The sequence below is a fragment of the Schistocerca americana genome, chromosome 2, assembly GCF_021461395.2.
Source record: "Schistocerca americana isolate TAMUIC-IGC-003095 chromosome 2, iqSchAmer2.1, whole genome shotgun sequence".
Classification (NCBI taxonomy): domain Eukaryota; kingdom Metazoa; phylum Arthropoda; class Insecta; order Orthoptera; family Acrididae; genus Schistocerca; species Schistocerca americana.
The window spans coordinates 273,472,467-273,486,049 of NC_060120.1; the positions used below are offsets into that span (position 1 = coordinate 273,472,467).

At 38.7% G+C, this 13,583-nt stretch overlaps 1 protein-coding gene across 2 annotated transcripts in view; it reads left to right on the forward strand.

The window, feature by feature from the left end:
- LOC124595750 (TBC1 domain family member 16) overlaps positions 1-13,583 on the forward strand; it is a 94,902-nt gene that overhangs the window by 42,832 nt on the left and 38,487 nt on the right. For both annotated transcript variants that reach the window (XM_047134626.1, XM_047134627.1), the window contains exon 7: positions 5,526-5,665. In XM_047134626.1, coding sequence (XP_046990582.1) covers positions 5,526-5,665 — 140 coding nt within the window. The remainder of the gene's footprint in view (positions 1-5,525; positions 5,666-13,583) is intronic.

The window sequence follows — 13,583 nt, forward strand, 5'->3', positions numbered from 1 at the left end:
TGACAAAGGCTATGGCCAAAAATTTAGTTGTGAGAGTGTGATTGTCTTTTCGATGTGCCTGTCTTTACAGTTTGTTGCTAGCTATCCTCATTGATATTGACACTCCGAGTTTTTGCGCAAGTATCTGTTGTGTGGATTGATCACTGCAGACTCATTTCATCAACATAGTGTGTGTGACGCGAATAGTTGGCCACGTGAGTCGACTTCCATGATGGGCCAAAACAGCAGGCCATTTCTGTGAGTATCTCTAACGGATTGGGCCTGCCGATCTCAAGCTCACCGTTTCACACTAATGTGCAGTCCCTGCCCATTGGATTTAGTCTCACCAATCTCCTTGCAGGCCAGGTCTGTTTGTGTGTGGCATAATGCAGCAGATTTTCATTGTTTATCCATGGACCCTGGACTGTGGTGCTCCTCGGAAGGACAGAGACCATGGGCGATGGATTTCAGGAATTGTGGCTGTCTCACCACAAGTGCATTGTACAGCATGGCATTTTATAGACATTTTATGTATTCTAGTACTTTTTGGACTTCAAAATTACAGCTTTACTGTATAATTAAATGATGATGGCGTCCTCTTGGGTAAAATATTCCGGAGGTAAAATAGTCCCCCATTTGGATCTCCGGGCGGGGACTACTCAAGAGGACGTCGTTATCAGGAGAAAGAAAACTGGCGTTCTACGGATCGGAGCGTGGAATGTCAGATCCCTTAATCGGGCAGGTAGGTTAGAAAATTTAAGAAGGGAAATGGATAGGTTAAAGTTAGATATAGTGGGAATTAGTGAAGTTCGGTGGCAGGAGGAACAAGACTTTTGGTCAGGTGATTACAGGGTTATAAATACAAAATCAAATAGGGGTAATGCAGGAGTAGGTTTAATAATGAATAAAAAAATTGGAGTGCGGGTTAGCTACTACAAACAGCATAGTGAACGCATTATAGTGGCGAAGATAGACACAAAGCCCATGCCTACTACAGTAGTACAAGTTTATATGCCAACTATCTCTGTAGATGATGAAGAAATAGATGAAACGTATGACGAGATAAAAGAAATTATTCAGGTAGTGAAGGGAGACGAAAATTTAATAGTCATGGGTGACTGGAATTCGTCAGTAGGAAAAGGGAGAGAAGGAAACATAGTAGGTGAATATGGATTGGAGGGAAGAAATGAAAGAGGAAGCCGCCTTGTAGAATTTTGCACAGAGCATAACGTAATCATAGCTAACACTTGGTTCAAGAATCATAAAAGAAGGTTGTATACCTGGAAGAATCCTGGAGATACTAAAAGGTATCAGATAGATTATATAATGGTAAGACAGAGATTTAGGAACCAGGTTTTAAATTGTAAGACATTTCCAGGGGCAGATGTGGATTCTGACCACAATCTATTGGTTATGAACTGCAGATTGAAACTGAAGAAACTGCAAAAAGGTGGGAATTTAAGGAGATGGGACCTGGATAAACTGAAAGAACCAGAGGTTGTAGAGAGTTTCAGGGAGAGCATAAGGGAACAATTGACAGGAATGGGGGAAGGAAATACAGTAGAAGAAGAATGGGTAACTCTGAGGGATGAAGTCGTGAAGGCAGCAGACGATCAAGTAGGTAAAAAGACGAGGGCTAATAGAAACCCTTGGGTAACAGAAGAAATATTGAATTTAATTGATGAAAGGAGAAAATATAAAAATGCAGTAAATGAAGCAGGCAAAAAGGAATACAAACGTCTCAAAAATGAGATCGACAGGAAGTGCAAAATGGCTAAGCAGGGATGGCTAGAGGACAAATGTAAGGATGTAGAGGCTTGTCTCACTAGGGGTAAGATAGATACTGCCTACAGGAAAATTAAAGAGACCTTTGGAGAGAAGAGAACCACTTGTATGAATATCAAGAGCTCAGATGGCAACCCAGTTCTAAGCAAAGAAGGGAAGGCAGAAAGGTGGAAGGAGTATATAGAGGGTTTATACAAGGGCGATGTACTCGAGGACAATATTATGGAAATGGAAGAGGATGTAGATGAAGACGAAATGGGAGATAAGATACTGCGTGAAGAGTTTGACAGAGCACTGAAGACCTGAGTCGAAACAAGGCCCTGGGAGTAGACAACATTCCATTAGAACTACTGATGGCCTTGGGAGAGCCAGTCATGACAAAACTCTACCATCTGGTGAGCAAGGTGTATGAGACCGGCGAAATACCCTCAGACTTCAAGAAGAATATAATAATTCCAATCCCAAAGAAAGCGGGTGTTGACAGATGTGAAAATTACCGAACTATCAGTTTAATAAGTCACAGCTGCAAAATACTAACGTGAATTCTTTACAGACGAATGGAAAAACTGGTAGAAGTGGACCTCGGGGAAGATCAGTTTGGATTCCGTAGAAATGTTGGAACACGTGAGACAATACTAACCTTACGACTTATCTTAGAAGAAAGATTAAGAAAAGGCAAACCTACGTTTCTAGCATTTGTAGACTTAGAGAAAGATTTTGACAATGTTAACTGGAATACTCTCAAATTCTGAAGGTGGCAGGGGTAAAATACAGGAAGCGAAAGGCTATTTACAATTTGTGCAGAAACCAAATGGCAGTTATAAGAGTTGAGGGGCATGAAAGGGAAGCAGTGGTTGGGAAAGGAGTGAGACAGGGTTGTAGCCTCTCGCCGATGTTATTCAATCTGTATATTGAGCAAGCAGTAAAGGAAGCAAAAGAAAAATTCAGAGTAGGTATTAAAATTCATGGAGAAGAAGTAAAAACTTTGAGGTTCGCCGATGACATTGTGATTCTGTCAGAGACAGCAAAGGACTTGGAAGGGCAGTTGAACGGAATGGACAGTGTCTTGAAAGGAGGATATAAGATGAACATCAACAAAAGCAAAACGAGGATAATGGAATGTAGTCAAATTAAATCGGGTGATCCTGAGGGAATTAGATTAGGAAATGAGACACTTAAAGTAGTAAAGGAGTTTTGCTATTTAGGGAGTAAAATAACTGATGATGGTCGAAGTAGAGAGGATATAAAATGTAGACTGGCAATGGCAAGGAAAGCATTTCTGAAGAAGAGAAATTTGTTAACATCGAGTATAGATTTAAGTGGAAGTCGTTTCTGAAAGTATTTGTATGGAGTGTAGCCATGTATGGAAGTGAAACATGGACGATAAATAGTTTGGACAGGAAGAGAATAGAAGCTTTTGAAATGTGGTGCTACAGAAGAATGCTGAAGATTAGATGGGTAGATCACATAACTAATGAGGAGGTAATGAATAGAATTGGGGAGAAGTGGAATTTGTGGCACAACTTGACGAGAAGAAGGGACCAGTTGGTAGGACATGTTCTGAGGCATGTTCTGGAGTGGGAATTAAAGTTCAGGGAGAAGAAAAAAAAAACTTTGAAGTGTGCTGATGACACATTAATTCTGTCAGAGGCAGAAGAGCAGTTGAATAGAATGGACAGTGTTGTGAAAGAAGGATGTAAGATGAACATCAAGAAAAGCAAAACAAGTATAATTGAAACTTCCTGGCAGATTAAAACTGTGTGCCCGACCGAGACTCGAACTGGGGACCTTTGCCTTTCGCCGGCAAGTGCTCTACCATCTGAGCTACCGAAGCACGACTCACGCCCGGTACTCACAGCTTTACTTCTGCCAGTAGTCCTACCTTCCAAACTTGAAGTATAATTGAATGTAGTCAAATTAAATCAGGTGATACTGAAGGAATTAGATTAGGAAATGAGACACTTAGAGTAGTAGTGGATTTTAGTATTTGGGTAGCAGAATAATGGATGATGGCCGGAGAGGAGAGGATATAAAAATGTAGACTGGCAATGGCAAGAAAAGCATTTCTGAAAAAGAGAAATTTGTAAACATTGAATATAGATCTAAGTGTTAGGAAGTCTTTTTTGAAAGTATTTATATGGGGTGTAGCCATGTATGGAAATGAGACATGGGTGATAAACAGTTTAGAAATTATGAAATGTGGTGCTACAGAACATTTCTGAAGATTTGGTCAGTAGATCCTGTAACTGATCAGATACTGAATAGAATTGTGGAGAAAAAAAAATTGTGGCGCAACCTGACTAGAAGAAGCGATCAAACAATGGAAAATCCAGGATCGATTAATAACAGCATTATGAAAAAAGGATAGATTGATACTCACCACCTCACCACATAGTGGAAATGTTTAGTCACAGACAGGCCACAGAGAGAGAGAGAGAGAGAGAGAGAGGGGGGGGGGGGGGGGCAGTGGTCCTGTATGAGAGAGTTGTATTTGTATGTGTGTTGTCTAATTCAAAAGAATGCTTTTTGGCCAAAACCTTATTTGTTTAGCAGTATTTATGTTGTGAATCTCTGTGACAACATTTTCGGTATATAGTGAGTAGCAGTCTATCCTTTTCATATTAGAAGAAGGTATCAGTTGATATAACACATTCCAAGACATTATGGGATCACCAGTTCAGTATTGAAGGGTTGGAGGGAAGTGTGTGTGTGTGGGGGGGGGGGCTGTATAAATCATGGAGGGAAACCAAGAGATGAATACAGTAAGCAGATTCCGAAGAATGTAGGTTGCAGTAGTTATTCAGAGAGGAAAAGGCTTGCACAAGATAGAGTAGCATGGAGAGTGACAAACCAGTCTCTGGACTGAAGATAAGAACAATAATGACATTTGAGGATAGGAGAGAGTTTCACAATACTGGGAGTTTGTTATTCACTCAAAAACTATAAAAATAATTTTCATAATTAATTTCCATTAAGAACACAAATGAAATGACACAGTTTCAGAGGCTTTACTGATCTCATGCAGATATAATTTTATGTATATAGACTGAAGCAGTGAGTGAAACTTTGTACCAAGGCCGGGAATCAAACTCCCATCTCCTGCTTTCTAGGCAGATGTGCTAGCCACTAAGCCATCATGGCACGTCGGTTCGCAAAACTGTGTGGATTACCGAGGCATGCTTCACTCCTCATTCCAAATTTTTATTGCTGCCCCAGTCTACTTTAAGTTCCCTCTTACACGTGAACAGGATTTTTGAGGCTGTCCATGTTCTGGAATAGCACATAAGCATCAAACGTAAATGGGGAATCCACCCTGAAACCCAGATGCAAGTACATATACAAATGAAATGACACAATTTTGTGTGTAAGGGGGAATTTAAAGTAGACTGGGACAGCAGTGAGTATTTGGATCGAGGAGGGAGGGGAGCCAGGGTAATCCATGCAGTTGTGCGAACTGGTGTGCCGAGGTGACTTAGTGGGTAGTGCACCTACCCAGTAAGCAAGAGGCCCAGATTCGATTCCCAGCCTTGGTACAAATTTTCACTCAACACTTCAGTCTGTATACATAAAGTCCATTAAGAATGTTCTTAAAGGGAACTAGCTTAATTGTGTTATCTTCTAATTATTATTATTATTTTAAAACTTAATATTTAAGATCTGTTATATGTATCCTTATAATATGTAAAAGTTTATGTCGAAACTAGAGCTCTGGCTGCAAATTTGTTGCTTGTCTTGTGATAGTGATTCATTTTTCTTTGCAGGGTATATTTTTTGGAGGCCTGGAACCAGAAATGAGAAGCACAGTGTGGCCATTCCTGCTTCACTGTTATTCTTATCAGAGCACACATGAAGAAAGGGCTCAGATTATTGCCATCCGCAGGCAGGAATACCATGAGATAACGTTAGTGTTTCAATAATCTCAAAACTTTATACAGGGCTATTACAAATGATTGAAGCGATTTCATAAATTCACTGTAGCTCCATTCATTGACATATGGTCACAACACACTACAGATATGTAGAAAAACTCATAAAGTTTTGTTCGGTTGAAGCCGCACTTCAGGTTTCTGCCGCCAGAGCGCTCGAGAGCGCAGTGAGACAAAATGGCGACAGGAGCCGAGAAAGCGTATGTCGTGCTTGAAATGCACTCACATCAGTCAGTCATAACAGTCCAACGACACTTCAGGACGAAGTTCAACAAAGATCCACCAACTGTTAACTCCATTCGGCGATGGTATGCGCAGTTTAAAGCTTCTGGATGCCTCTGTAAGGGGAAATCAACGGGTCGGCCTGCAGTGAGCGAAGAAACGGTTGAACGCGTGTGGGCAAGTTTCATGTGTAGCCCGCGGAAGTCGACGAATAAAGCAAGCAGGGAGCTAAACGTACCACAGCCGATGGTTTGGAAAATCTTACGGAAAAGGTTAAAGCAGAAGCCTTACCGTTTACAATTGCTACAAGCCCTGACACCCGATGACAAAGTCAAACACTTTGAATTTTTGGCGCGGTTGCAACAGCTCATGGAAGAGGATGCGTTCAGTGCGAAACTTGTTTTCAGTGATGAAGCAACATTTTTTCTTAATGGTGAAGTGAACAGACACAATGTGCGAATCTGGGCGGTAGAGAATCCTCACGCATTCGTGCAGCAAATTCGCAATTCACCAAAAGTTAACGTGTTTTGTGCAATCTCACGGTTTAAAGTTTACGGCCCCTTTTTCTTCTGCGAAAAAAACGTTACAGGACACGTGTATCTGGACATGCTGGAAAATTGGCTCATGCCACAACTGGAGACCGACAGCGCCGACTTCATCTTTCAACAGGATGGTGCTCCACCGCACTTCCATCATGATGTTCGGCATTTCTTAAACAGAAGATTGGAAAACCAATGGACCGGTCGTGGTTAATATCATGATCAGCAATTCATGTCATGTCCTCCACGCTCTCCCGACTTAACCCCATGCGATTTCTTTCTGTGGGGTTATGTGAAAGATTCAGTGTTTAAACCTCCTCTACCAAGAAAAGTGCCAGATCTGTGAGCTCACATCAACGATGCTTTCGAACTCATTGATGGGGACATGCTGCACCGAGTGTGGGAGGAACTTGATTATCGGCTTGATGTCTGCCGAATCACTAAAGGGGCACATATCGAACGTTTGTGAATGCCTAAAAAAACTTCTTGAGTTTTTGTATGTGTGTGCAAAGCATTGTGAAAATATCTCAAATAATAAAGTTATTGTAGAGCTGTGAAATCGCTTCAATCATTTGTAATAACCCTGTACATTATTGGTTCCAGTAAAGATTTGATTGGATAATAGGAGATTGGTCCCCTTATGAACCAGGGACTTTGCCGTTGGTGGGGAGACCTGCGTGCCTCAGCGATACAGATAGCTGTACCGAAGGTGGAACTATAACGGAGGGGTATCTGTTGAGAGGCCAGACAAACGTGTGGTTCCTGAAGAGGGGCAGCAGCCTTTCAGTAGTTGCAGGGGCAATAGTCTGGATGATTGACTGATCTGGCATTGTAACATTAACCAAAATGGCCTTGCTGTGCTGGTACTACGAACGGCTGAAAGCAAGGGGAAACTACAGCCATAATTTTTCCCGAGGGCTTGCAGCTTTGCTGTAGGATTAAATGATGGAAGCATCCTCTTGTGCAAAATATTCCGGAAGTAAAATAATCCTCCATTCAGATCTCCGGGCGGGGACTACTCAGAAGGACATAGTTTTCAGGAGAACGAAAACAGGCTTTCAATGGATCAGAGTGTGGAATGTCATATCTGTTAATTGGGCAGGAGGTCAGAAAATTTAAAAAGGGAAATGGATAGGTTAAAGTTAAGATGTAGTGGGAATTAGTGAAGTTCGGTGGCAGGAGGAACAATACTTCTGGTCAGGTGACTACAGGGCTATAAATACAAAATCAGATAGGGGTAATGCAGGATTAGGTTTAATAATGAATAAGAAAATAGGAGTGTAGGTATGCTACTACGAACAGCACAGTGAACGCATTATTGTACCCAAGATAGACACAAAACCCTAGCCGACTGCAGTAGTACACGTTTATATGCCAGTTAGCTCCGCAGATGACGAAGAGATTGAAGAAATGTTTGGTGAGATAAAAGAAATTATTCGGATAGTGAAACGATACAAAAATTTAATAATCGTGGGGGACTTGAATTTGGTATTAGGAAAAGGAAGAGAAGGAAAATTAGTAGGTGAATACGGAATGGAGGTAAGGAATGAAAGAGGAAGCCGCCTGGTAGAATATTGCGCAGAGCATAATTTAATCATAGCTAACATTTGGTTTAAGAATCATGAAAGAAGATTGTATACATGGGAGAGGCCTGGAGACACTGGAAGGTTTCAGATAGGTTATATAATGGTAAGACACAGATTTAGTAACCAGGTTTTAAATTGTAAGGCATTTCCAGGGGAAGATGTGGACTCTGACCACAAAAATGATGAAACTGCAAAAAGTTGGGAATGTAAGGAGATGGGACCAGGATAAACTGAAAGAACCAACGGTTATGGAGAGTTACAGAAAGAGCATTAGGAAACAATTGACAAGAACGGGGAAAAGAAATTCAGTAGAAGAATAATGGGTAGCTTTGAGAGATGAAATAGTGAAGGCAACAGAGGATCAAGTAGTTAAAAAGACAAGGGTTAGTAGAAATCCTTGGGTAACAGAAGAGATATTGAATTTAATTGATGAAAGGAGAAAACATAAAAATGCAGTAAATGAAGCAGGCAAATAGGAATACAAACGTCTCAAAAATGAAATCGGCAGGAAGTGCAAAATGGCTAAGCAGGGATGGCTAGAGGACAAATGTAAGGATGTAGAGGCATGTATAACTAGGGGTAAGATAGACACTGCCTATAGGAAAATTAGAGAGACCTTAGGAGAAAAGAGAGCCACTTGCATGAATGTGAAAATCTCAGATGGAAAACCAGTTCTAAGCAAAGAAGGGAAAGCAGAAATATGGGAGTACAGTATATAGAGGGTCTATACGAGGGCGATGTACTTGAGGGTAATATTATGGTAATCAAAGAGGATGTAGATGAAGATTAAATGGGAGATATGATACTGCATGAAGAGTTTGACAGAGCACTGAAAGACCTAAGTCGAAAGAATGCCCCGGGAGTAGACAACATTCTGTTAGAGCTACAGATAGCCTTGGGAGAACCAGCCCTGACAAAACACTACCATCTGGTGAGCAAGATGTATGAGACAGCTAAATACCCTCAGGCTTCAAGAAGAATATAATAATTCCACTTCCAAAGAAAGCAGGTGTTGACAGGTGTGAAAATTACCGAAATATCAGTTTAATAAGTCACAGCTGCAAAATAGTAACACGAATTCTTTACAGACGAATGGCAAAACTGGTAGAAGCTGACCTAGGGGAAGCTCAGTTGGGATTCTGTAGAAATGCTGGAACACTTGAGGCAATTTTGACCCTATGTCTTATCTTTATTTATTTATTTATCCTGTGAGAAAGTACACTGTATGGATCAAGATATATTTTAATTTCATGCACCGACAGGTACATAGCATTTACTGTCTACTGTTTACTAAAAATATAATTTTACTCTAGGGCTGTTTCATATTAAATTAGGTTTTGTACAATTCTTCTTTTGATACAATAATGGTATTGCAATTGTTTTGAACTGTAGTGTACATAAATTAATTTACACTGTAATAACAGCTTTCTATTAGAAAATTTTTGAGACATATTTTGAAAATATTTTTATTGTTTTTTTCTCTCAAGAATGAAGGGAGTTTTTCAAGGGCTTTTGGTCCAGTGTATGATTGGTTTTTTTTTCTTGTGTCATGGCTGTGTTGTGTGTTGTTATCTCTAGTATCAGGAGAATATTTGAATTTTGTCCAACAGAGGGATTCGTATAGGTATATACTGGGTAATGTTAGTATTTTAGTATTTTGTTAAATGCTGGTTTACATGAATCTTTCCATTTAAGGTTGGCTACTATTCTTATGGCTCTTTTTTGTAATTTAAATATTTTATTAATGTTTGTTTTCGAGGTACCTCCCCACGAAGTTATGCCGTAACTTAATGTCGTATGAATTAATGCATAGTATATTGTTTTCATAATGCCTGTATCTTTTAGGTAGCTGAGTTTGTGCAGCGCATATAGGTTTGCACTGAGTTTCCCCCCTTAAATATTCTATATGCTTACCCCAGTTTACATTTTCATCGATAATTATCCCAAGGAATTTTGTATATTTGGTGTTCTCTGCTATGCACTCATCTATGCATAGATTGATATCTTCACTGTGAAAGTTTCAAAGTCTGAAGTTTACACAAAGTGTTTTAGTAATATTGTTGTGCAGGTTTAATTAAGTAAATCTTTGGATGGCATTATTTACTTCTACATTGCCTTTTATTTCTAGCTTTTCTGTGTCTTTATCCATGAACAGAAGAGTTGTGTCATCTGCATAGGTAACTATACTACCATACCTAATCATATTTGGGATGTGATTTGTGTACAAAATGAAGAGTATTGGGCCAAGAATGGAGCCTTCTGGCACAGAGATGTGTAAAATTCTTGCTTTAGATCTTATTTTTTCGCCAGTAGTTTTTGTAATTTCAGTATATTGGCTCCTGTTTGTCAGGTATGAGAGAATCCAGTCTCCTGTATTTCCTCTTGTGCCATATACTCCTAATATTTCTGCTAAAGATTTGTGGTCTACACATTCGAATGCCTTTGTTAGATCCGTAAATACTCCTACACATTTATTTTTAGAGTCCAAGTTTGTTATGACATTTTCAATGAGATCTATTGCTGCATCTATGGTGCATTTATCTTTCTGGAAGCCAAACTGATTCTTGTTGATTATTTCATATTTCATGAGAAAAGCAACGGGTCTCTGTGCATAAGCTCGTTCAAATATTTTTGATATGACTGGTAAAAGAGCTATAGGCCTATAATTCTCTGGATTGTATTCATTCCCCTTTTTATGTATTGGTTTTATCAGTGCTGTCTTTAAGCACTTTGGAAAAGTTCCTTCCAGGAATGATGAATTGATTAGATGTGTAAGAGCTTTCTTGAGTTCCTGCATAAAGTGTTTAATTTCTATACTTCATATTCTGTCAATTCCACATGACTTTGTTTGTTTTAGGTTTTTTATTACCTTAAATGTTTTTTCTTCTGTCACTGGGAAAAGTGCCAATGTTTTTCCCTGGGGATTAATAAATGTTTTCCAGGTGTTACTGTGTTTTTTGTTATTTGTTTTTTTCTTTTAGTTTTTGGCCTACTGTGGCAAAGTAGTCATTGAAGAGATTTATGATTTTATTCTGTTCAGGTATAATTTTTTGCTGATCATGAACTGTATTTTGCTGTGTTCCTGTGAATTGGAGGGTTTGCAACTTGTGTTACTTTAAATCCGTCTTGATTGCAAATTTTTTTTATTATTCATATGACCGGTTTCGGTTCATTCAGAACCATCTTCAGATCTGATATTTTGACGTAGCATGTGAAAGTTGCTGAATTGGACGGGTTACTCCTGTAACTTAAATATCAGATCTGAAGATGGTTCTGAATGAACCGAAACCGGTCATATGAATAATAAAAAAAAATTTGCAATCAAGACGGATTTAAAGTAACATAAAATCACTGATTGCTGTTATCCCAATAGACATTATGTCTGTTTTTGCAAAATTTGCAACTTGTGTTTATAATAGACCAGCAAGCCTTGCTTTTATTAGCAGCAGTATTTATATACTTTTTTGCTTCTAGTCTTTTGGCTGCTTGCAGTACTTTAGCATACATTCTTTTGTATTTTGTATAGTACTCTTTAAAGTTTTCATCAATGCTAGTTTTATATATTCTGTGCTTCATTTTTATCTTGTTCCTAGAGACCAAAATGCCTTTTGTTATCCATTTTTTCTTTTTCTTTGTGGTTTTGGCTTTAGTTTTTATTACTGGGCATGTAATATTGAGATGGTAGGAAAGTGTTCAATAAAATGAGTCACTTTATGATCCACTGATGGAGAATTTTCTTCCAGTATTTCCCATCCTTCTTTTTCAAGTTTTATCCTAAGGGCTGTTCAGTTTTGTTCATTTAAGCTTCTTTTTTTCATATTTTTTGTGTGTGTTTCATTTGTGGTGATATAATTTAGACATATTTTTATTGCATCATGGTCTGACAGGGCTGTTTCTATAACTTCACTTTTGTACTGAAAGTCCCTTAAATTTGTGAAGATGTGATCTATTTGAGTACAGGAGTTTGCAGTTATATGTGTTGGAGTATCTTAAAAGACAGAGTAAGGAAAGGCAAAACCTACATGTCTAACATTTGTAGACTTAGAGAAAGCTTTTGACAATGTTGACTGGAATGCTGTCTTTCAAATTCAGAAAGTGGCAAGAGTCAAATACAGGGAGCGAAAGGCTATTTACAATTTGTACAGAAGCCAGATGGGTATTACAAGGGTTGTGAGGGGCATGAAAGAGAAGCAGTGGTTGAGAATGGAGTGAGACAGGGTTGTAGCCTATCCCTGATGTTACTCAATCTATATATTGAGCAAGCAGTAAATGAAACAAAAGAAAAATTTGGAGTAGGAATTAAAATCCATGGAGAGGAGATAAAAACTTTGTGGTTTACTGATGATGACATTTTAATTCTGTCAGAGACAGCAAAGGACCTGGAAGAGCAATTAAACGTAATGGACAGAGTCTTGAAAGGAGGATATAAGATGAACATCAACAAAAGAAAACTGAGGATAATGGAATATAATAGAATTAAATCAGGTGATGCTTAGGGAATTAGGTTAGGAAATGAGACACTTAAAGTTTTGCTATTTGGGGAGCAAAATAACTGATGATGGTCAAAGTAGAGAGGATATAAAATGTAGACTGACAATGGCAAGGAAAGCGTTTCTGAAGAAAAATTTGTTAACATTGAGTATAGATTTAAGTGTCAAGAAGTCTATTCTGAAAGTATTTGTATGGAGTGCAGCCATGTGTGGAAGTGAAACATGGACAATAAATAGTTTAAACAAGAAGTGAATAAAAGCTTTCAAAATGTCATGCTACAGAAGAATGCTGAAGATTAGATGAGTAGATCATGTAACCAATGAGGAGATACTGAATAAAATTGGAGAGAAGAGGAATTTGTGGCAAAACTTGACTAGAAGAAGGGATCGGTAGGTTGGACATGTTCTGAGGCATCAAGGTATCACCAATTTAGTATTGGAGGGCAGCATAGAGGGTAAAAATCATAGAGGGGACCAATAGATGCATACATTAAGCTGATTCAGAAGAATGTAGGTTGCAGTAGGTACTTGGAGGTGAAGAGGTTTGCACAGGACAGAGTAAACATGTAAGGCTGCATCAAACCAGTCTCTGGACTGTAGACCACAACAACAACAGGAGATTGATTCAATTTTTTTGTCGGACACTTGGCTATGTAAGACTGAGCTTACATGAAAAACATGTGGCAAATCTGAAAGGTCACTAGATTCTAAATATAGGTTGGGTGTTTGTGTTACTGCCTTTCACTCTTCTTTTGATTTTATTATGGTCTTTGTTGTTATGCTAGTGCCCAGGTTGTAAGAGATGTAGTGCTTTTGCTTGGTTTTTGTGTTAAAAATCAGGTAGCAATTTACCAGCATTAATGAAAGATTTTTTGAAAAACTTTGAACCAGAGTTGAAATGTTAATCAAGTAACCAATTATGTTCTTATTAAAAACAAGAATTTTCTCATTAGGTCCTGTGTAAAAGAAATAATGCTTTATAAAACTTCTTATTGCCATGGGCTCATCATGTTAGCTCTAATGTCATATGAAGAAAGTGTGCCTGAAGTGTATTAA